The 23793-nt window shown below is 62.0% G+C and overlaps 1 protein-coding gene across 1 annotated transcript in view; it reads left to right on the top strand.

The window, feature by feature from the left end:
- Positions 1-7053: 7053 nt before the first annotated feature.
- The window catches only part of GRAMD4 (GRAM domain containing 4), a 71683-nt gene continuing 54943 nt past the window's right edge, over positions 7054-23793 (top strand). Inside the window, exon 1 of the mRNA XM_032882762.1 lies at positions 7054-7175. Within this exon, the coding sequence (XP_032738653.1) occupies positions 7147-7175 (29 nt within the window). The 5' untranslated portion in view covers positions 7054-7146. The remainder of the gene's footprint in view (positions 7176-23793) is intronic.

The raw sequence follows: 23793 nt of genomic DNA, 5'->3' as shown, positions 1-23793 counted from the left end.
CTCACCCTGTTCCTCCCTAGGAACATCCCAGTTATGTTTAATTCTGAAGATAAAACATATTCATTCTCATCATCAACCCTTATCTTGCTGTCTCTCCATTTCCACTTTCCTATGCCCGTTCTTCAGTAGATTAATTCAGTAAAGTCTTCTTGAAGCAATAATCCCCAACAAGGACAGTTTCTCCGCAGCCTTAACATGAAAGCCTGTTTGGACAGGACATACTATTCTGGGTGCGCTTTTTTCTTTCCTTGGATCCGGGAATTACACCTTCCGGCACAAAGCTTGGCCAGCGGCAGTCCGCAGCGATCTGCTATTTTTTCCTTGTAAGTGACGGGAACTTTCTCACCTGGATGTCGAAAGGATTTTATTTTCTTTTTCTTTAAAATTCGGCGGCGTTTCTCTCCTACGTCTTAGATTTAGTCATTCCAGGCCCGTGTTCCTAGCGTGAGGTATGCTCTTCCAATATGTAATTTTACAGTCGTTCATTTGTTTTAAATTTCAGGAATGTCTACGTCAATTACAGTTTCGGTGTCCACTCTGGCCCACGGATCTGGCTTTCTGGTCGGGAATGCTATCATCACTCCCGCACTAGATCGCTCCCGCCTGCCTTCCACACTCGCTCGTTTTCCTCTAGTCCCTAATTTCTCCTGCTCTCATTTCTTTGTGATTTAAAAAAAGAAATCCTTTCTGTCTCCCGCTGGTTGTGTTTATTCCGTCGTGGGTCCCAGTCAGTTTTGTCTTCATTCCTGGAATTACTTTCTCTTTTCTTCTAATTATTCTCCACACGCTTTACACTCAACTGTCCTTTTCCTCTCTAATCATGGATTTTCTGAGTTTTCCTAATTCTTTTTTTTATTTTAAGATTTTATTCATTTACTTGTCATGGGGGGGCACAAGCAGTGGAAGCAGCAGACAGAGGGAGAGGCAGGCTTCCCGCTGAGCAGGGAGTCTGATGCGGGCCTGGATCCCAGGACCCCAGGACCCCGGGATCGTGACCTGAGCTGAAAGCAGACGCTTTACGGCTGAACCACCAAGGAGTCCCACAAGTTTTCTGAATGGTGTTTTTCTGTGATTTCTATCTTTTTTTTCCCTATCTCCAGTTTCCATCTGCTTTGTGGGCACATCCTTTGGACGTACTGTCCTTTTCCACGCAGTGCTGTCCCACGGCCTAGGGCCACTAGCCACATTTCAAGTGCTTCATAACTACTGGACTGTGCAAATATACAGTATTTCCATCATTCTAGAAAGTTCCATCAGACAGAGATGGTCCATAGGATCATAACTCTCTATCTTACTCTCTTGTTCTTATACAAGAGAGTCCCTTGGGGAGGGACCAACCATCACCCTCCTCCAACCTTCCCTTTACCAGCCCTTGGGGCTCCCCTGCACTGGCCACCTCGGCTCACCAGCCCCCAGGTTCCCACCCACCACGCCTGCTCAGCTCCATGGGCCCAAGAACAGAGAGGGCTGTCACTCCTCCACCATCTCCTCCCTCTGGCCTCTGCCAGGCCTGCCTTCCCTTAGAGAGGCCTGAAAGCTCCCCCTCCAAGAAGCCCCCAGCCCCCAGGCTGTGGCAGGTCCTAGCCCCACTGACCACCTGGGCTCGCCCTTCAGGTATAGGTCTTCCCCCCTCCAAGGAAGGTCTGTGAGAGCCAGGTCTGACAAATGCCGGCCTCCACATGGGTGAGGAGTAGGCGTGGGGTGAGAAGGAAGGAGACCACCACCCTACAAGATAGGGAAACTGAGGCACCCAGAGTGGGAGGGGCTTGGCAAGGTCACATGGCAGGTAAGACAGAGTCCAGATCCAGGTTAGCTGACTCAGCCTTTTCCCACAAGGAGGCAGAAAGCGGGGCTTATAAGCGGGGTCTGGGGGAGAGGGTTGGGCAGGGCGGGGTCTGGGCAGACCTCCAGGGCTGGCCCAGGGGGCGACGTGCCCAGCCCCTGCACTGCCGCCTGCTGCCACCAGGTGGCACGCTCCGTCAGTCTCAGAAGCCAGAACCTCAAGTTTAGGCAGCAAGCCCCTGGGTCCCAGGCCAGCGGCTGGGGTCTGTGCTCTGTCGCCTCCCCAGGGCCTGGTGAAGCCCTGCTAAGGGGCCGTGTCTTCAGGACCCCCCACCCTTCAGAGAACAAAGTCTCCCCAGGGCCACGAAGCTGAGAAAGCCCTTCACACCTGCGTTTAGCTGCGGCTAATTCCTCTGAGACTCTCGCTGGTTCCCATCGTCACCTTTCTGAGACGCTGATGCAGCTCGGAGCAGAGGAGCGTGTCTGACACAGCAGGGATGGGCCATTTTTTCCTGAAAACCTGTTATTAAGTTGATGGTGCATCTTACCCAACAGCATTTTTTTTTTTTAAGATTTTACTTATTCACTCGAGAGGGAGAGAGAGAGAGAGAGAGAGCGCACAGCAGGGGGAGCAGCAGCAGGAGAGGGAGAAGCAGGCTTTCTGCAGAGCAGGGAGCCCGACGCGGGACTCGATCCCAGGACCCCGGGTTTATGACCTGAGCCAAAGGCAGAGGCTTCAGCGATTGAGCCGCCCTGGCGCCATCCCTCCCCTCCCCCAGCATTTTTAAAGTCAAGGAAACATGTAAAGATAGTTTCTGGGTGTCGACTAGCCGGTGACCCATACCACATCTCTGAGCGCCTGTGTGCAAGGCTTTCCACGTACTGAAGTATAAACGTGTTGATTCCAGTAGGACTCGCGGGTCCATCAGACCTTCAGTCCCCTGGACCGGCAGGCAGGCACCGTACATCCTGTTCCAGACCCTTCCTCGAGGCCTTGTCCAGCCTTGGCCTCCCCTACAGGCTGCCTCTTGCCTCTCCAGAGGTGGAGATCACAGCCTGGTGGTGGGCACCTTACTTCTTCCCTTCACAGAAGAGGAAACTGAGGCTCAGAGGTCAGGTTGTGTGTCCAAGGACGCGGAGCCCAGAGCATGTGGGCAGCAGTCCTGAACTTCTCTGACCAGGATCCTCACATTCTCATGGCGCTGGGGCTGCAGGTCAGAAGGAGCAGCCGGCGGGGAGAGAGCAGGTCCCTAAGAGGGAGGTTTGAGGGCCGGAGTCAGTGCCCAGAGTCCAAGGTGGGTCAGCAGCTCTGATGCTGGTGTCCTAGGGCAGAGGATCGGGTATCTTGGGGGGAAGGTGGCCAGGAGGAAGGGAACAAAGAGGGGCTCTGGCCCGGGACTTGGTGAATGAGGAGACTCCAATGGCAGAGGGCTCTGTCTGGGACGGACCTCTTGGCAGGCTGGCTCTTCTAGAAGAGTCCAGGATGGATAGAGTGGCCCTCTAGGAGCTCCGAAGCAGGCACGGAAAGCTTGCTGAAAGAGAGGGCACTTGAATGTGGTGTTCCCGAAAAGAGCACAGCTACCGCGGTGTGAGAGGTAAGATGCCCAGAGAAGAACCACTGTCCCCAGGCTTGCAGAGAGCGCTGCTACGGCCCTGAGGCTGGAGGGGGTCAGCCATGGTCCCTGTCCTCAGGCAGAGCACAGAGACGGTCTCAGAGGCAAAGGGCACCCCTGCTGGTCTTGGTGCTGGGATGAGGTGAGGCACTGGCTGGCCGATCAGGAGCCTCCCTTGGCATGTATGATGAAGTCCTTGGTGCCAGGAGGAAAAGAAAAGCAGGAGAGGCAGTCAGGGTGGACCCCAGAGGGGAGGTGGCCCTTCCAGCGTGGACGGAACAGGCTGAGGGAGGAGCCGCGCAGCCCCCGGGCGTGGTGTGGCGGGCAGGAAGAGGAACAGCAAGTGAGTCCTTGGGCAGCAGGGGGGGCTGTGTGCCCACAGGTGGCCCAGCAAGGAGGGGAGCACTAGGACTTTGGGTCAGAGAAGCGGAGGTAGCCGCTTCAGGGACTGCAGGGGTCCCACCTGCCTTGGTGTGGAGGTCGGGGTGAGGTGAGGTGGCTCTGAACAAAGGACCCGGGCCCACACGTGCAGGCCCAGGGGGCGAGGGGCGGGGGCTGTCCAGCCAGCCCTGCTGGAGAGAGCTGCCAGGCCCAGAGCGCAGCATGGAGGGAAAGGTGGGAGAAGGCCCGAGGATGGCGGGATTTGGGGAGGACGCTCTGGTGTGCTGAGGGCCCTGGGGAGCAGGGCAGTGGGGGGACAAGCAGGACGGGGTCTGCAGCAAGTTGCCCGGGCCTCCCGCTGACTTCTTTCTGTGTGACTTTCTTAGCCACCAACATCCCCTGCTTCTGCTAGTCACCCAGGGGTTTGTGTGAGTCTAGCCATCTTGCCCCCCTGGATGCTCTTTGGGGCTCTGCGGCCAAGAGACCCGTTCTGGGGCTCAGCTGGTTCCAGGTTGCGGGGGGACTCCAGGAGACCTTCTCACAGCCGCCAACACAGCTCAGCATTTGGCAATGCCCACCAGCACATTTTTGAGCAGAGGGGTGGGGGGCTAATGGGGACCTGAGCAGTCAGGTGGCTGCTCTGAGCCCAGTCCTTGTGGGAGTTTGCTCAGCATAAATACCACAGACTGGGAAGGAAGGGAGGCTGGGACAACAGAGATTTATTTCCTCAGGGTTCCTCCAGAGGCTGAAGGTCTGAAGCCCTCTCCTGGGCTTGCAGACGGCTGTCCTCTCCCTGCTCACACGGTCGTCCGTCTGTGTGTGTGTGTCCTCACCTCCTCCCCTTATTAGGGACCCCAGCCTGACTGGGTTAGGGCCCATCCTAAGCGCCTCATTTTAATGTAATCACCTCGATAAAGGCCGCAGTAAAAGCCCCATCTCCAGACACCGTCATATTCTGAGGTACTGGGGTTTCGGGCTTCAGCCCGTTAATTTGGGGGACAGACACAGGCGAGCCTGGAACAGTCCCCGTTTGTAAATGAGGTGAAGGGATAACTCTCAGGAGCCCCGAGCAGGGCAGTGTCCCATCACGCCAAGCGCCTGCTTTGAGGGGGATCTGGTCTGATCCCGTCCACCAGGGGGACCACGCCTGCCTGGCTTTGCTCACCATTGTGGCCTCGCTGGCAGCAACAGGTGCAGATATCCCATCCCCCCACCCACCGCAGACGTCTGTTGGGGGTACTGAACGTGAGGGCTCCTGAGGTGGACCTGGCAGTCTGGTTCAACCCCTTCCCTTCTCCCCAGGTTCCCTCCAGCTCCTGCCTGCTTTCCCAACCCTGGGCACGCCTTCAGAAAACATTTTTTGGGCCCCTGGTCTGCTCCATGCTATGGTGGGGAGCTCTGCTTGCTGCTTTCGTGGGCAGATAGGGGCCGTTTGGGGCTAGTTGGAGGTGGATTTCTGTCATTTGTGAACAAAAACGTCCTGACAACTATACTTAGTCTGGCCAAGGTCCTGAGGTGAGGGTGGGATGGTGGGGGGGGGGAGTGACTCACACATAAATAATTTGGGTCTTGCCCCAGCTGTGCGGTGGGGAGGGTTCGCGGAGGCAAGAACATAATCAGTAACCATGCAAACAATCATAGTGTTGGAGACAGGAGGTGGCAGATACTAGGTGGGGACTCCTGGGCGCTCTGGGTGCACGGGAGGCCAGGACTGTTTCCGACTAGGCTGGTCAAGCAGCGCTGGGGGCTTGGAGCCGGGCCATGCACGTTACGTTAGCTCCCTTACTCAGAAGTCATCTGGTTCTCTATGCTGCAGAAAGGAAACTGAGTCACAGAGAAGGACGGTCTCCTGCTAGGAGCTCACCTGAATGCTTGCCTCTGACCCTGGCCCACCAGGGCTGTCTCTCCAGGCAGAGAATGCTGGGTCAGGAAAAAAAAAGCGGGGGGGGGGGCCCAAATCTTGCCCAGGAAGTGTTTCAGGGACTTAGGGCCCCTGGAGGGATGGATAGGACTTTCCCAGAGGGAGGGGAGGCTGGAGGCGGGTTGGGGCAGGAGGATAGCGGAGAGTTCAGTTCTGGGTTTGTTGAGTGGGAGGTGCCTGTAGGACTCCCATGCTTGTAAGTTTCTGCAGCGCAGGGAGCGCGGGCAGGACACACGCTAGGCAGCGGGGAGATGGGAAGGGCAGGGCAGAGCCCCGAGGACCCAGCTGGGCAGCGGAGGCCGAGGAGCCTGGGTGACAGCCTTCAGGCCTTCTGTATTCTCCCGGTTCCCCCTACCCTCCCAGCCCAATCTTCAGTAGTCTTGTCTCGGTCAGACCTGGGCGAGGGGCTGATAGCCGGTACCCCCTAAAGGCCCGGTTTCTCTGGGGCTGTTTTCCTCTGTCCACTCCGCACCGTCCTGTGAGTTGGGATGGCCTCTGGTCCTGCAGCCAAGGTGGGGCAGGTTTCTCCGGGGGAGAGGGTGTCCCAGACCCGGGCAGGAGCGCGTAGAGCGGGACCCCACTGGGTGGTGCCTGGAGAGACGCAGGAGTGTGGAGGGGGCCGGCGGGGCTCCCTTCAACGAGGATGAGATTTGGAGAAAGTGGGCACGAGCCCAGAGGCCCAGACCCTGAGGCCAGGCAGCAGCCCCGGGCATGAGGGAGCCGCGCCAGGCGCCGGGGTCCAGGGGGAGCGCGCACCCCACTCTCCCGGCCGTGGGCCAGCAGCGGCGGTCACGGGAAAGGCGTTCCCCATGGGATGCGGGTCGCCACCGGCAGCACAGCCCCGTCTCAGACCCGCGGCGGCCCCGGCGCGGCCCCGGGCTGTGCGGCGCGCGGGCCCCGGCGAGGTGACAGCAGCGTGCGTGCCCGTGCGTGCCTGTACCCGAGACTCGCCGCGACGGAGCGAGGGAACGCGTGGCCGCGGCCTCCGCGCAGAGGAGCCGCTGCGCGTGCGCGTGGGTGCAGGTGGTGGGGACGCACGTGGGCCACCCAAACAAAGGTGGCGCCGCGTGACCGAGCGTGAGCGCGCGCGCCGCCGCGCCGGGACAGGCGCGTCCCCGCGGGCTCAGGAGCCCGCCGCGCCGGGAGGGCGGGGCGGGGCGGGGGCCAGGCGCGGGGCGGGGCGGGGCGGCGTGCGGGGCGGGGCCAGGCGCGGGGCGGGGCGGCGGCTGCGCAGGCAGGGCTTGGAGCGCGCAGACTCCGCGCAGCGGGAGGCGAGCGCGCGACCTGGCGCCGCCGCCGCCGCCGCCGCTGCCGCCGCCTCCTCCGCGCTCGTGGCCCGGACCCGCGGGGCCGCCTCCTCCGGGGTCCCCGGCGCCGTGGGCTCCCGGGCGGGCGGCAGGTGCAGCGCGGCCGGGCGGCCGGCGAGGGGAGCGCCGCGGCAGCGGGTGAATGAGAGTTGGCCCCGATCTCCGCGCAGGGTAAGCGGCTCGCGCGCGGACACACGGACCCGCTCCGGTCCGGGCCGTCCGCGACCCGGCGCGCTCGCCCACGCTCCTCTGGTGCATGGAGCCAGCGGCCCTCCTAGAAGGGCCCCGCGCGGGCGCGCCCCGCACACACGCCCCCAGGTCCCGCGCGGCGCTGGAGCGCGCGTCACGGCCGCCCCCCTCCAGCGCGCGCCCCGCGGCCCCCGGCTCCCGACCGGCCTGGGGGAGGAGGACGTCCCGGGGGCGCGGGGCCCGGGCTGGGGTGCTGCGGGTCGCTGAAGCTCGGCGGAGATAGGGGCTCGGCGGGCGAACGTCGTCGTGGAACCCACTCCCTGGGGACACAGGAGAGGAGGAGGGAGCCCGCGACCCCAGAAACGACCCCGCCAAAAAGTTGTGGCCATTCGCCCCCTCCCTGTACCCCTCTTTCTGCCCTGGCTGCTCTCCCTTTGTTTGTGACTTCTAGCTAGTGGGGCTCTGCGGGGACCCGGGCCGCCTACAGGCCAGGAGGCGGAGTGGAGTGTGGTAGCCTCCAACCTGGGGTCCCCACCTGCTCAGAGCGGAACCGGCACCCCTGTCCAGGCCTACAGCTGCGGAGGAAGGGGAGCCAGAGACAGGTGGGCCGGCTCACCTGCCCCTGACAGTGGCTCTGTGGCGGGAGGAGCGGCAGGCCCCAGGGCTGGAGACCTCCGTGGCTGCCCCCGAAGCCTGTGTGCTCTACGGCTTGTTGCCACTCCTGAATTTCCAGACGCAGGGAAAATTCTTTTTGGGGGAAATCTTTTGCAGGATGGAAATCTCTTCTTGCCTTCCCTATGCAGGCTGCGGAGGAAATACAGTTCTGAACCTTTCCTGCACACAAAAATTGTGGCCATTGGGTCTCAGGCCCCATAGCTCAGGCCCCATAGCTTAACCCCCCAGCTCTGGGGGTTGTTTTAAGTCTGGGCCTGGCAGGATGGGCGGGGGCAGGGCTACACACTAGTTAAGAGACAACTTCGGAGTCTTGTCTCTTGTGCACATGCCCTGTGACCTTGGGCTGGAAGGCATTGCACCTCCCTGTCCTCAGTTTCCCCAGCAGTAAAGGGAGAGGGGGGCTGATACAAGTATTAGATGAGGTGTTGCAGGCCACCTGCTGGCCAGGCACGCCCAGGGCAGAGATCAGAACACCCTGGCGAGGCTGGCAGTGCCCTCTGCCCCCGGGCAGCCAGTTTCCCTGACTGCCCCACTTGTGCCCCGGGCGCATTTGAGGACACATCTTCCCCCTGGGTGAGTGTGTTACAGCTCTCACCCCTGCCCTGTGCTGGGAGGGAAGCACATCCCACCGTCGTTAGCTGGCACACCTTGGGTTGGGGACCTAAAGAAACCTGTCCCACCTTCCTGCTTGCAGACCCTCAAAAACCCTCTGCCTGGCCCAGGTAGAGGGCCTGGCTTGGCTGGCTTTCTCCCTGTCTTGGACATGGTGTTGTCCTTCCGGAGCACTTTGTCACAGCAGGGCAGGGGCCTTGAATCTCCACAGTCTGGACAGTGCTGGACTCATGGCGGGGGTGGGGGTGCCACCTTGGTCCCGGGGGCTGGGAGGTAGGGGGTCCTCGGGGCCTCTGCCCTTCTTCCCCCTCAGCTGCCCTGGCTGATGAAGTGTGGGGTGTGGCTGTCCCAGTGGTGCGGCCTGTGGACGGGCAGGGCCTGTCCTTGTGATGTCTGTGTGTTTGCACTCGGGAAAGGCATTTCCTGGAAACTGGGAAAGTCTTAAACTTGTGGTCTGCTGGGCTCTGGCCCTGGCAACCTGTTTATTCTGGGTTTCTCTGGAGGTGGCCAAGGGACCCCTCATGGAGGAGGAACCAGGTGGTTTCTCGCCAGCCCGCGAGGCTCCCCTCAGTGCCCTCTTATCTGTCAGTCCAGCCAGGAGTGGGTGTCAGGAGACCAGTGGTTGCCAGCGCCCGGTGACTGGCAGTCCCTGTGCTCCCTGGGCCTCACCTTCACCAGCTGGAAACGAGGGGGAGAATCAGGCCTGTTTTTCCTGAATCACCATTTCTGCTCTACGACAGAACAGAATAGAATCGCGCTTCGGGCACAATGAGACAGTGCTGTTAGAGCCCAGTGAACCCTGTTGCCAGGAGAGGCTGGAGCCTGCAGCCCGCCCTCTGTGTGTCACAGCGACGTTCCAGATGTGACAGACGCCAGCCCCAGCCCCAGGCCGCTCTCGGTGGAATCCGTGTCATCGGCGAACAGAGGGGCTCCCTTGACGCGTCCGTGGTGTGGCCCGTGTTGCTGGTCGTGCCCTCGGCACCCCATCACCTCATGGGCCCCAGTGGACCCCTTTCAGCTCCCCCCATGTTGTGGTTGGGCTGTTTCCCTCCGGGGGCTGGAGCCGCACGAGCCTGTGAGGGAATGGAGTTCCCATCCTGGCGCCGCCTGGCTCTAGCCAGCGGCTCCTCTGCGGGGGCGGCCCTTCTGGCGCCCCTCACCTCTGATGTCCGGCCCTCTATTGTGTGTCGGGATGGGGTCCCGCCTGGCGGCCGTGCTGGGGACGTGCTGAGCATTTCTGGAGCCCCTGTCAGCACAAAGCGTGCACTAGCTGGGAAGGAAGACGCGGCGGCCGGCCGTGTGGCCCCGCGACCCCTTCTCTGAGCTTCTGCCTGCCTCGCTTCCCGCGGCTGCGGCACCTGTCGCCCCGAGCACGGGAGACCATTTCCGGGCGCGCTTGCCGCCCCGTGGGAGCTCTGACCGCGCTGTGGTTTGGGGTGTCCTGGCGGACTGGGGAGATGAGACGTGGGCTGTGGAGGTGAGTAGTGGGAGGGACAGCTGCACTTGCTGGGGAGGCGGCGTCTGTGTGCTCAGCCCAGACAGGGCGCCCGTGGGAAGCCGCTCCAGGAGAACGTGTCCGCTCCCGAGGTGCCTGGAGGAAGGCCTCTGGGGTGGGGGGGGGCTGGAAGCGGACTTGGGGGCCGTTTGGCCCTGCGGTGGTTTCGGGGTGGTTTCGGGCCGGCTTCTTCCGTGGCCCTTCGGCGGCGTGGCAGTGGGGACTCTCACTGGGTCTTCATCCTGGGCAGAATCTCGAAAATTCCTCATGCAGAGGGATAAGAGTTCAAGTTCCTGACATTCCGGTGTGGCTGGCGGGCGCGGGAGGAGACCTGGGTCCCTGAAGATGATGGTGGTTGAGGGACCGGCGGTGGGAGGCACAGCCCTGCCCCAGGCTGGGAGTCAGCCGGCCAGGCAGGTCAAGAAATGTAATCGGGTAACTTGAGAACTTCAAGGGAGGTCGCTCGGACTTTCCTTACAGAGGTGGAGCCGGAGGAGGGTTCCCTGATTCGAGAAAACCGCGCTCCTTCCTCCTTCGGTGTCTGTGTGCGGCCCGCACGGAGGGGCTGGGGGGGTACTTTGGGTCCCTCCTTCTGCACCGATGACTGGCGCCTCCTGAGGGCTGCCCTTGACATTGTCTGGAGGCTGAGTTCTGACCGGGTTGGGCCTGTGCCTGAAATCCCCTGTGGTCACCCTGGAAGACAGGGAGTACTGGCCATTCACAGAAACTCTGCGAACAGTGACAGAAAGCACTGAGACCAGCGTGGGACATCAGGTGTGGGACAGGTGTTCTCCACGCGCTGTCCCCCTTCCGCCCCAGTGGGAGAAACTGAGGCACAGAGAGGTGGGCTGGCCTGTGCCCCCATTTAGATAAGTTGCAGGGCTGGGATTGGAACTTGGGTTGTTTGGCTGCAAGGCTCCCGACTTCACCGCCTCCACGATAACCCCTGTGGCAAGTTCAGTTAGTTTCCGGGGGTCCGTGAGAGCGGTGTGAGCGACCAGTTGAGAGTCGTGGTGGGAGGGCTTTCTGCCATCGAACACGTGACGGTAACGAGGGCATCCCTTACCCCAGGCCTGCCGGCCTTCTGAGCACTTTGTAAGATTGATCTTTGTAACCGGAGGTGGGTGCTGTTAGTAGCGCCATCACACAGATGAGGAAGCTCATCTCAGAAAGGTAATTTCCCTGAGGCCACAGGCTGGTGAGTGGCGTCGGCTTTGGACCGGTGGTCTCTGTTCCTAACCTGTAGCAGGGAGGTGAGGTAGAGAAAACTTGATCTTGCTGCTGATTGTTCTTGGGCAAGATGCTTAACCTCTCTGGGCCTGGGTTTGGTCACCTGTAAACAAGGGTCTTGGTGTAGGATACAGAAACCAGAGGTTTGAGAGCATTCTGCCATTCATAGAATGGGCCGGCCAGCTTCTCCAAGGAGGAGGAGCCGGGGAGATGGTGGCGAGCGGGCAGGTGCTCGTCGTCTCCAGCACGGACTGGTGTTTGGTGGCTGTGGTTGGAGTCAGGGCTTCTAGCTCTCTCAGGGCTCAGCCCCAGATTTGGGAAGAAAGATATGGGTCACCGGGGGCCATATTTCTCCCCTCTGAAATGAGGGTGCTTGGAAACCGTAAAGCACTGTGCTCAGTGAGTTATTATCTGTGCCTCTGGAATGAGGGATGGGGGGGGTGCTACCCGAACTCCTCTATGCCACCAGAGCTAGGTTAATCTGTGGGGAAGAGAAACCCAGTGTGCTGGGCACCATCAAGGGCCCCAGAGGTGGGGGGGGACAGCTCCCCTCTCTTGGGCAGGTTCCCCGCCATCAGTGGAGAGCACTCTGCTTCTAGCCTGTCCCCCTGTGGGCAGCAGGGGCTTGGGGGTGTCTGGAGGGAGCACATGGCGTGAGGAGGCAGGAGTCCCTCCCCAGCCCTGCCAGCGTGGAGTATAGGTGGGGGCACATCTGAGTCCTTCCTGTGCCCCAGCAGCCTCCCAGGCCAGGGAGGCGTGCAGCCTCCATTCTGAGCCACCCATCCTCCCTCTCTCCCTCCCCCTCCGCCCCCTTCTGCCCGAGGTGAGGTGCCTGCAGGGCTGTCTGGCGCAACTTTGCTCCCTTCCCCAGCCAGGGCGGCCTCTGAGCCCCGGTTAGGGAAGTGCCCCCCTCATACCCCCTCCCCGCTACTCCTGTGCCGCTTCTGCCCCTCTCTGCTTCAGCTCCCCAGTCTGTAAGCCTTGGGGAAGTGAAATGTGGCCTCAGCACAGGCTGGGGTGCCAGGCTGTGCCCTGGGGTGGGGGTGCTCCAGGGCCCCGGCGCCTGGCTGGGGAAGCTGCGGGATCCGGGGGTGGCCGGGCTTCCACAGGGAGGGGGCAGGGCTCTGCAGGCGGAGAGGCGGCTGTTTTTAAAATATCTTCATTGAGGCGTCATTACATGTCATGCCAACCGCCCGTTGCGAGTGCGACTCACCGGGTTTTAGCATATTCACGAAACTGTGCAGCCGTCACCACAATCAGATTTTAGAACATTTCCGTCACCCCAGAAGGAAACCCCATGCCCCTCCGCAGTCGGTCACTGCTCATCCCCGCCTCCGACGTGGGGTCCGCTGGCCAAGAGGAGGCCTTTCATCTGTCTGTGTGGCAGTGTGTAGCCGTGGGGGCCTTTCCTGAAGTGTGGCCTTCTTCCCCAGCACCACGGGACCCTGGGCCACCTTTCTTACAGGCTCCGTGGGCTTACCTTGCCTCTCCAGGTACCAGGGGTCTGAGCCAATAGCCGCCCCTTCTGTCACTATGGCTTACCCACTGTGTGCAGGGACCTCAAGCCATTTGCATACCCATCATCTCCAGGAAGTCTTTCTGGTTTTCGCCTTCCCATAGGGTTAGGACCTCATGGGCCATCGTGCCCTCGTGCTGGTCACCCTGCGCGGGCTTGCCTGTTGACTCACCTGCCTTCTGTGCTGCTGGAGGGCAGGGGCCTTCCTTTTCATTTTCTGCTGGGCTCTTTGGGGACAGTGTGTGTGGGGGGGTGAATGGTTGCAGGTGGGGGGTTGGGTGGGGGTGGGTCCATGAGGCTCTCTCTCCCACATTCGCACCGTCTCTGTCCCTCGATGATTATCCTACGATTGGCTGGTTTTGAAACTTTACTGTGCCCTCTGGAGCGGCTCAAGGGCAGGGCTGGTCTGGCTGTGGGTGACGGCATGCCTGGAGGCCCGCCGGCGCTGCGTCCCATCCGTGGCACGCCGTTTGTTGGCTTTTTAATAGACCGTATTTTATAGATCGGTGTTAGATACACAGAAAATTACACAGCTACAGCCGAGGTTTCTACACACTCAGGGGTCCTGCAGGCTCTTCTGGTGTTAATATCTTGTTGGTGCGAAACAGTGTTAAAATTGGTGAACCAGCGTTGACACCTTATTAACTCAAGTCGGGCTTTAGATAGCCTTAGTTTTAACGTAAAATCTTTTTCCTATTTCAGAACCCCATCTGGGCTCTGGCTCTGGAGGTTCCTTTGGGCTGGGACGGTTTCTCAGGCTTTTCTGCTTTCTGATGACCCTGACAGGCCGGAGAAGCATTAGGAAAATGATAGGGTCCCTCTATGTTGGAATTTGTTCAGACACCTGGAATTCCTCTGTTGGAATTTGGATGTTTTTCTTGGGGCTGAACTGGGGTCTCAGGGTTAGGAGGAAGCCCACAGGGGCAGCGCCCTCTCCTACCACCGCATTGGGGCACCTGCTATCCGCCTCACTGACCACCGAGGTGTCGACCTTGTCGGCCATGGTCGCAGGGCTGTTGTGGGCACGTCGGTCAGGCTTCTCCTCCGTGAAGCTCCTCTCTCCCCCGTCCATGCTGCCCTCTGAAGGGGGTTCGTGTGCACGGCCCATGCCAAGGGGGGTCCTGCCCCAGCCCCTCAGGAGCCAAGTTTCTTCTTTCTTTATTTGGAATTTCTGTGTGGGAACCTAGTGTCTTCTCCCCATTTACTAATTTATTCAGTCTCTCTTGTATCAGGGCAGAGTCCTGTCTCGTTCTGTGTTTTCAGTAATTTATCTTGTTGGAGGACTTGTTCCGGCTCCGGCCCCCATCCTGGTGGGGGGTGAGCACGTCCCACTCCCCAGCTCTGCAGGCGGCTCTAGGCTCACCTTGCCCATGTCTTGCCCCAGCCCTGCAGTCGGCCGCTCCTGCCAGAGCACGGGGTCCACACCCGGCCTGCCCCAGCACTGCGCTGGGCCCACCCCCCTGCCAGAGCTCAGGACCCAGGGTCACAGAGGTCAGGACCCGGGGTCAGGTCCTGCTCCAGCCCTGCACTGGGCCCTTCCTTGATGGAGTGCAGTGTCAGGACCCAGGGTCAGGTCCTGCCCCAGCCCTGTGCTGCTCCCCATGCCAGAGCACAGTGTGAGGACCCAGGGTCTGGGCGCTAGGTGCATTTGCTGCTGGGGGAGTGGTTCTCTCCGCGTTGGCAGTACTCTAACCGTGGGTCTCTGCGCGCCTCTGTCTGTGAGCCACCATCTGTGTCCGCGTTCAGTGAAATGTGAGTTCATCCTGACGATATAGTCTGCTCATTACCTCGTGGATACTCTGGCCTCCTCTTCTCCCTGATCAATAAATTCCTATCCCGCAGTGGGAGACGGGCTCCCCGTTGGCCATGTGTTTCCAAAATCTTTCCTTTCTGGTATGCGTGCGAAGCGGGGTCACAGTTGTCATCCTGGCCTTGGGGAGCAGCTTTGTGGGCCTGGACGCAGCGTGTGTGTCCGGTTCCTGCTCACTCTGTGGGGCCCGGTGCCCTGTCAGAGTTCAGGCCGCAGGGGGGTCACGGGGCGTCCCGTCTGCAAGAAGGCCTGTGGCCTGCAGGGAGAGGGAAAGAGGAGAACGGGGTCCCCGGCTGTGCCCGGTCAGCCGGCCCCACGGGGATGGGCACAGACTTGGCATGCTTTTGAAACGTGAAAGCGGGGCTGACTTTGAACGTGGCCCAGAGGCCTGGCCTTGGTAGCATGAAGAGAAGGACCGCGAGCAGACACGAGCTCAGCTGCATCTTGGACCAGGATCCCGGCGGGGCCTGGCGGCTTCCCACCTCCGAACTCACACCTGCGCGGGCTGGGCTGTGCCCGGAGACCAGTTTCCTTTCTGGGAAGGAGAGAAGCGAGACTCGAGTCGGCTTCCATTCCCGTGTGGGGTCTGTCTGTGGCACACGTGGGTCCTGTTGGCAGGGAGAAGGGCTTCCGCTGGAGGCTTCAGAGCCAGGCGGGGGGCGGGGAGGTAGAGAAGGCTCCGGCTCCCTGAAGCTGGGGAGCTGTACACGGTCTGCACGCTTGAGGGGGTGGGCAGGGGCCGGCGCTGGGGTCCCTGGGCTGGGGAGGCCTGCGCGCAGCCACGGGGTTGGGGGCGGGGTAGGTTTCCGAAGAGGGGAGCGGCCGGCTGGGCAGGCTGGGAAGAAGGCTGGCACGGCAGCTGTCCCTGTTGAGAGAAAGCGGGACAGGACAGTGGGCGAGTGGGGCACTGATGAGGACCGTTGCTTGCGGTGTGCAGACGGGTGGGCGGGCGTGGCCGTGCCCACCATCCTGTCTGTTCCGTCACTGTGCTCTTTCCCACGCAGGGTGGTCTGGCTCCGGGAGGAGCTGGCCTTGTTTTCTCGCTCGTGGGTGAGCTCCCGCCGTGGACCCGGGGGGCTCTAGCCCTCCCACCCAGCCTGCGTCTGCAGGGGAGCTGAGGAAGCTGGTGGAACTGGCCGGGGGCTCTGTGGGGCTGGGGGTGCTGTGGTCCCCGAGTGGCCCTTCCTGGGAGTGAAACCTTGGGACCTGGTGGGCACCATCGTGCCACCATCTACCTGTCACCCTGCTCACTGGCTCCCCCACGGAGTGCCCCCATCCCAGGTCCTTGCTGTACCACACCCGCATTGCCCCTTCTTTCTGGGTTGACATTTTGGGGTCTGCTAGGTCCTATGCAACAGGCAGCTTCGGAGGCAGCAGAGCTCTGGGATGACTGGAATCACGTGGGGGTCATGGCTGTCCAGCGTGGCTGCCTGGCAGCTGTAGTCTGGGGTGTGTTTGTCTGCCTGGAGGGGAGCCCGAGCTGCACCACCGGGGTGAGCCTGGCAGGACCAGCGAAGGCCGGCCTGGCCTCGGTCCTCCTGCCCAGAGCAGGGGGGACCGGAGGGGAGGGCTCCCCCTGCTCCGAGGACGCTCCGTGGCAGAGACCGGAGGACATGTGTCGGTGTCGGCCCCTGGCTGGGGAGCTTGGCATTTATTTTTTTTAAATTTTTCTAAAATATTTTACTTATTTATGTGACAGAGAGACACAGCGCGAGAGGGAACACAAGCAGGGGGAGTGGGAGAGGGAGAAGCAGGCTTCCCGCCGAGCAAGGAGCCCATGTGGGGCTCGACCCCAGGATCCCGGGATCAGGACCCGAGCTGAAGGCAGACGCTTAACCACTGAGCCCCCCAGGCTCCCCCGGGAGTTTGGTATTTAAACCTCTGAGGCAACTTAAACAGTGAGAAACGTGCACAAACCTGTGATATCCCCGAACTCAGAGTCCAGCCAACCACAGGGTTCCCGCAAAATCCGCGGGGCGGTGGGCGTGCCTGGTGGTGGTGAAGGGCGTCACCCGCCCGGGGCCCCGCCTCCCAGAAGCAGGACGGTGAGGGTCCTGTGGGGTGGGGCGGCGGGAGCCCAGCTGTCCCCACCGACATTGCCCCCTGGTTCCGGGGGGGTTGAGGCCATGCGCCCCCTCAAGGCCCCTCTGAGCGTATCCTGGGCAGCCGCGCGTGCCAGGCCCGGCCCTGTCCTGCCACCCGGGTTGAGCGTAGATCGGGCGTGCTGGGCACATCCTGCAGCAGGAGGAAAAGGAATACTTTGTTCAGCAGCCAGTGCTGGGGAATGCAGGCAGATGTGTGAGTCACAGCACACGCACTCCGTGAGGAAGTCGAAGGAAGGTGTGAGCATCTGTGCGTGTGCACGCGCGGTGCGAGGGGCAGCGAGCGGGTTGGCGTTCCTCGAGGAGGAGGAGGAGGAGGGCTAGCAGTGGGGACCCAGTGCTGGATCAGAAGCTAGAACCGAACGAGTGCCACTGGCGGGTCCCTGAGGCCAGCCTGCCGAGCGGCGGGGCCGCGGAGCGTTCGGCCGGGAGGAAGTGAGCTGAGTCAGCCACCAGAGAGCCCTGGGCGTCCGGGCTGGGCGGAGCGGCTGGCGGGATTGGAGTGAGAACTGGGAGGGGAGCTGGAGCTGAGGCCGGAGGGGCCATCCTGCCCCCTCGCCCCGGCCGCCCGGCCCGCCTGTGTCCCAAGGGCGAGCTCCTGGTGGGAGAGCCTAGAGGCAAGGGGTCGGTGTGGGTCAGGAGGGGCGCGGGCAGCTCGCAGCCTCTGCTGAGCACCGTCACTGGGGGGCCCTGGGAGATGGGCCCCAGCACCCTGACCGGGGCAAGTGTAGGGGGAGGGCGGAATCCCCAGGACTGCCTGGCATCACCACCCCCCACCGGCGGGGGAGCGCGAGCGGCCGCTGGGCATCTCCCCGGTGTGCGCGGGAGGCACGGCCTCCAGAAGGGGGGCGACGGGCGTCCTGGATGTTGAGGTCTGCTCGCGTTTGTGTGAGGCAGCCCGACTGGTTCTGGGGAGAACCGGGACTCTGTGGGGTGGGCCAGGCCGTGTGAGGCCCAGGAAGGAGGGACCACGGCCTCTCCCCGGCCGGTTTCTCCTCTTTGAAAAGCCCCAGCCCGGGTCTTCCCTACCTCCGTAGCTCCTGCAGCACTGGAGGCGTGAGAGTCCAGATGCCCCCACGGTGGGGAAGCGGGAGGCTGGAGTTCTTCAAGTGGCCCTTTCCTCTCAGGCCCCTGAGCCCCACACCACTGTCACACGGGCTGGGCCTTTCTCATCCCAAGATGTAGGGGTGACTGGGCAGAGCCTAGATGTGGCCCAAACGCTGTTCTGGTGGCTGCTAAAGCCTTTGCCTGGGTAGTGGCTTCGCTAGGATGTGTGGGGCTGGTGACTGAGCCTGTCCGCTAAAGCAGAGCTCCTGCTGACCCGGGGCAGGGACCAGAGCGGGGCTGTCATGCGGGGCAGGGGCCGGGCACACAGCAGGTACCCAAGCAGTGACCAGTGGCCAGCCTAGCTGGTGCTCCAGGGAGGAATCCTTCTGGAGCTACAGCCCTGTCCTAGCGTCCTTTACCCCCCAGCAGGGTCACTGCCATCTTTGGGAAAGCCCTGAAGCCTCTTGGGTGTGGGGAGCCTTGGATGCTGGGGACCCCACCTTATGTGGCCCAAGCATGGACGGCATGCTGGGGGGCTGGTCTGAGTTCAGGGTGTGGAGAGCTGCCCGAGGGTCCCCCAGGGGAGGGTGAGTGTGTGGTTGCCACCCCCCACAGCAAAGCTGGGAGGGGCTTCCTTGTCCCCACCTTGCAGACGAGTTCAGTGGGGCTGGAGAGGTCCTGGTAAGTGGCTAAGGTGCTCCGCTGTCCTAGGGCCTGTGCCCTTGTCTGTGTCCCGCCTGCCACACCTTTTGGGTCCATTTAGGGGTTTTAGATGGTTGAAGTTATCCTCTTAGTTACCCACTTACAGGCCTTATGTGGATGCTAAATTTTGCTTTGGGGGCGACCTGCCCCTTTTATGCATGTATGCATGAGGGCCCCCCTCACTCTGCAGGGGCCTCAGGCCTCCCCACACCTCCCCAACCCTCATGGGGAGGCTGGGGTGTCAGATTCCTCTCTGACCCACCTAGCCAGCCCCCAACAGGCCCTCCCACCACCACCTGACTGCGATGGGAGGGTGTGGGTCTCTCGGCGGGACTGTGGGCTCCTTGAGGGCAGGCTTGGGCCTGGCCGTGCTGTGCAGGCGCCTGCGGCCCGTGACCGGTGAGTGCTGGATCGGGAAGGGCCCCAGTGCTGATGCTCTCCGCGGGGCCGCCTGGCCTTGCTGTCTGTTGCTCAGAGCCTGGGGGCGTGGGGATAGGGACCTGCAGGAGGGTGCTGCCCAGGGTCTAGCTCTCTTGCTCTGCCCTCAGCGAGCTAAGCCAGCCCAGTGGGCGGTCCCTGGAGCAGAGGCGTGGACTGGGCAGGGCCAGGGAGGCCTCCGTAATCTGGGCTGTCCCTCCCCCTGGAGCCTGTGTCCCAGCCTACGGAGAGGACCAGGAGCCTTGCTGGGGGTAGGGCAGGACCACAGGACCACAAAGGGAAGAACAGCGGAAAGGCTTGGGAAAGCTCACACTGAAATGCCGCCCGATGATGGGAACAGTGATCCTGGAGGCTCTGCAGGCGGCCCAGGCTTCATACCCACGGCCTCTACCCGTACCGGCCCCTGTGAGAGCTGGTGAGCCAGGCGCAGAGGTGAGGTGTCCCAGAAAAGATCACACGGCCAGAGAGATATGAGGTTGGGCGACTCTAGAGGCCACTGGCACCCAGGGCCTTGGCATGTCTCCATCAGCCATGGGGGCCTGAGCAGGCCTCGGGGGGTGAGGGGCCCTGGGTTCCTCCCCTAGGTAGGAGGGGCTGAGCCTGGAGTGTGGCTGGTGCAGCCCTGAGCCCAGGCCCTTCTGTTTGCTGTCTGTGTGTCGTCCGGGTTGCTGCAGGATACCTTGTCTTCCGGCAGAGAGCTGAGGTGGGGTTGGGGGCGGGGCGGGGGGTGCCTGTCTGAGGAGGTGGTGCTCCTGGGCCTGGGTTGCCGTCTGTGTGTGTCCGCGTGTGTGTGTGTGTGTGTGTCCCAGGCCTCGGGCTGCAGCTGGTGGGTGTCTGCTGGTTCCTCTTGCTAGGTCTGGCTGGGGCGGCTTGGCTGGGTGACGGGAGGAGGGAAAGCCAGGGCTGGAACCGACCAGGAGGGAGGCCAGGGCCGGGCAGGGCTAGTTCTGAGCATTTGGGAGGGCGAGCCCGCAGTGTCTGTCTGAGGACAGCTGAGGACCCGAGGTTTCTAGTTTAGGGACGCAGGTGGAGAAGGTGGGGGTCCCAGAAAGGGAGCCAGGTGCCCAGACCCACAGGCCATGAGGCAGGGAACTGTGTCCTCCCTCTTCCCAGCGCGCCCCTGCAAAATCCCACTTTATCTTCACGTTCTCTGATGCCAGACAAAAACCCCTTGCCGCTGCATCAGAAAATGGACTGTCGGTTTTCCAGCATTTACCAAATCTGGAGGAGGCCCGTGCTGCCGGAGTTGTACCTTTGTCCCAGGTTCCACACCCACCTGCACTTTTGCGGGTAGCCACAGCTGCGGTGGGACGAGGGACAGTGGGACGAGGGACGGTGGGACGAGGGACGGAAGTGTCTGTTGGGTGCAGCCCATTGCTGCAGGCCGCTCCCTTGCCCGAGGGCTTTCAGGTGTGTTGGAGCAGGTGATGCTGGTCATGAGTCCGTCCTCCCCACCGCCGGCCGGGTCACGAGGTGTCCTGGGATGGCAGCACCCCCACCAGCTGACTCAGTACACAGATCAGCTTCCTTCCTTTAATTTGGGCAGGTGTGTGTCCTTTTAAATAACCAACTGCCCTGCCGAGGGCTGAGACAGCTTGGTGAGTTGTCGGCACGGAGTCCTACAGCAGGGAAGCTCCCTTGCTCGTTCACAGCCGGGTTCCTGGTCTCTCTGCACCTTTTTCCCATTCCGGTTGTGACAGGAGGGGGCTGGGATGGAACCACACCTGCAGGATGCCCAAATCCGAGGCAGGGCTCCCATCCCGAGAGCCCCTGGATTCCCAGTGTCCTGTGCGTGGGGACCCGCCTGCGTCCGCCGGTGCCCCCACTCACGGAGGCCGGCTCTGCGGCGGTGCGAGCCTCAGACACCCCGGCCGCCCGGAGAGCCCACTGTGACCTATTTATAAAGTATTTCAGAATCACTTACACGAGTATTTTGTCCTAAATTCCGTGTAATTAGGAGATATAAACCGTACTGCGTGATTATTTTTGTGCACTCGCGTAACCTAAATGAGAACTCTCTCCATGTAGGTTTTGTAAAAAAAAAAAAAAAAAAAGGCCATTTTAACAAAAACATAAAAGGAATGGATTTCCCCTACGCGGTTCTCTCAAAGCCTTGAAAATCGCGTGTCTGCGTGACGGCCGGGAGACCTTGTTGACGGTTGTCTCGTTTGTAGAACCTTTCACTCACCAGCGGCAGGAAGGGAAACTGCGGAAATGCTTCCAGAGTCCTTGTGAGTTCTGGTTGTGGAGCTGCGGCCGGCTTCCCACCCACCCCGCTTTTCCCCTGGAGCTGCGGCCGGCTTCCCACCCACCCCGCTTTTCCCCTGGAGCTGCGGCCGGCTTCCCACCCACCCCGCTTTTCCCCTAAATGTCGGGGGAAGCTGGAGGCTCCTGAGCAGGTGCTCCTGGCTGCCTCCGGCTTGGCATGCGGTGTTGGGACGAGGAGGGCGATTTGTGCCAACAGCGTCCTCTTGGCACGTGCCTTTGGGTGCGAAGTCAGGTGTGGGGCCGAGTGTCCATGGCAGCGTGTGTGGGGCTGGTGGAGACTCGTGTGGGGCCGGGTCTTTCTCTTCTTCTGGGCTTCAGGTGCGCAGAACCGGAGAAGGCCCAGCCCTGGGGTTGCGGGAGCCGCCTTCACGCATGCAGGACCCTCCTGTCTGTTTACTCCGTTCTTTCCAATGTCCTGACGCCCTTGAGCTTTCCGTCCAGACAGAAGCTGGGACCTTGATGAGAACCCCGTGTGGTGGGCGTTCTGCCAGCCGTGCGCTCTGGCACCTGACGCGGGCTGCCGCCACCCTGGCTTACCCCTCTCATCCACAGGGCCTGACATCGGCCCCCAAGAGCGTTCCTCCTCCCTGCTCCCCTTTGTGTGATTGAATCTGGAAGGACTGGTAGAAGTGGTCTGGGCGGGCCCAGAGGGTGGGAGGCAGGGAGGCGATACCAGCCCTCTAAGCCGGGACAGGTATAAAAGCACACGGGTGTGAGGGACCAGCTGTGCTGGGGGGAGGGGCGGGGAGTGAGGAACATCTGAGGGGTGAGCCCTGGGGGGGACAAGTGTTTCCAGGAGTCTCAGATGTGCAAATGGCTTGGGATGGGAGAGGGGCAGCTGAGTCTGGGAGCAGGTCAGCTGGAGGTGGAGGCTGGGCCTCCCTGGGGTGGAGGGAAAGGCTGGAGCCCCCCCCCCCACACCTCACTGTGACCCTGGAGGAGTGAGGGGCAGCACAGGGAGCCGTGGGGCTGGGAGGGCGCTGTCATGAGGCGGAGCATCGAGGGAAGGGGGCTCTGTGGCTGCAGCCCGCAGACCAGGCCCGGAAGGACGTGCCCTGCAGCCCCGAGGCTCACACAGGCTATGGGGCGTGTCCTGGGGAGGGAGGTGCGGAGGGGAACCCAGTACCTCGGGTTTCCAGAACAACCACGGAGGTGATGTGGGGGAAGCTGGCCTTGGTGCCTTGGAGGGGGATGCCCCTTCTGACCTCAGTGTCCTGGGCTCTGAGTCTGCCTTTATTAAGGGGTGCCCCCCTGGGGACCCTGGTCTTGTAGCCCCCGGTAGGAGCTGGCTGTGCTCTGGGAAAGTGAGGCAGTGCCTGTGGCGTCCGGGTGTGGCACAGGTGCTGGGGTCCCAGAGTGGAGAACCTTGGGAGGCACACAGGCTCCCGTCAGGCAGCTCAGCCCTCGGCCAGGGTCGGGGCCCCTGTCCTGCCTCGACACCCCTGCCCCTTCCTATGCCCACCCCACAGCCCCAGCTGCCCCGATGACCGTCCTCTCAGTGGTCAAGGACGAGCGAGGCTGAGAGGCAGGTGCACAGAGAACCTTCCAGCTGTGCTGCGCAGGCCGGTGCCTCCCTGTCCCATGCAGGTGGGGATCGTGGGTGATGTGCACGGCCTGCCGGCCAGCTGGGCGCTCCAGCTCTCCTGTCCTTACACGTGGTCTCTTTTTCTTCCTCTGCCCCCTTCATGGGCTCTCCCAGGGAGCTGGGAAGGAGCGGGAGCCAAGTAGGGTCCTCAAAGCAGGTCAGCATGAGCCTGCTGTCCCAGAGAGAGGGGCTGGTCCCCCCCGTACTCTCCTCTCCGAGAGCTGACCCGCTGTATCAGGTGGGTCGGCTTTATCCAGAGGCAGTTTGTGGACACTGGTGGGGTCGGTCCAGTGCTCCGAGGGGGGTCAGGGGTATAAATCTGCAGGTTCCCTCCCCCTCATCCTCCTGACCTGGCCGGGAGCACTCGGGGGAGCGACCCAGCTCCCCGCAGAGAGACCCAGGCTGGGAGTCTCACCAGGGAGGTGGTGCCAGGGAGGCCGGAGCCAGCAGTTTCCGCAGGCGTGGGTGTGCCTGGGAGGACGATGCAGGCGGTCTGTCCTGCAGGGTCACCTGTGACCCTCTGCGTGTGTGGAGCCGGGCTCCCCGGGTCTGGGCCAGTGTGCTGTGCTGGGGTGGGGGCTGCTGATGGTCTGTCTCCTCCGGGAACCGGTTGATGGAATCTTGTTTCCTTTTGGAATTTGGGGATCAGGCCCCAACAGGTGCTGTTCTATTGTCTTCCTGGGTCTTTCCCACCTTCCCTGAGGCCTCCACGTTGCGGCATCTTGAGGCTGTGGGATGGACTCGGCTGCTGTCCCCGGGCTGGATGGGAAACCACCGTTCTCGGCTGTGCCAACCTGTCTGTCTGGTTAAGCCAGGTCTCCACGCCTGCTTTCGGTGCGTCCTGCCCTCCCTGGGAATCCACGGCCAGCCCTTCGGACCCCTTGGCTGGGACGAGCGTGGGGAGGTGACTCCGGCGGGGATCGCGGAGCTGGATTGCGGCGGCCGGGCCAGGTGTGGACACGCGGTGTGGGCGCTGGCAGGAGGCCGCCGTGGACACGGGTGCTGGTTCCCCAGAGCCCTGCGGCCTGTGGGAAGGCGAGGATGCGGTGAGCCGGGCCGTCCTTGGATCCGGGGACTTGCTGAGGGACGTCTGTCTCACGGTTTAGGTGACATGCCCTCA

The sequence above is a fragment of the Lontra canadensis genome, unplaced genomic scaffold, assembly GCF_010015895.1.
Source record: "Lontra canadensis isolate GAN:19392208 unplaced genomic scaffold, GSC_riverotter_1.0 scaffold84, whole genome shotgun sequence".
In the NCBI taxonomy this organism is placed as follows: Eukaryota; Metazoa; Chordata; class Mammalia; order Carnivora; family Mustelidae; genus Lontra; species Lontra canadensis.
The sequence above is the reverse complement of the archived record's forward strand: the minus strand, read 5'-3'. Positions and strand labels throughout refer to the sequence as shown.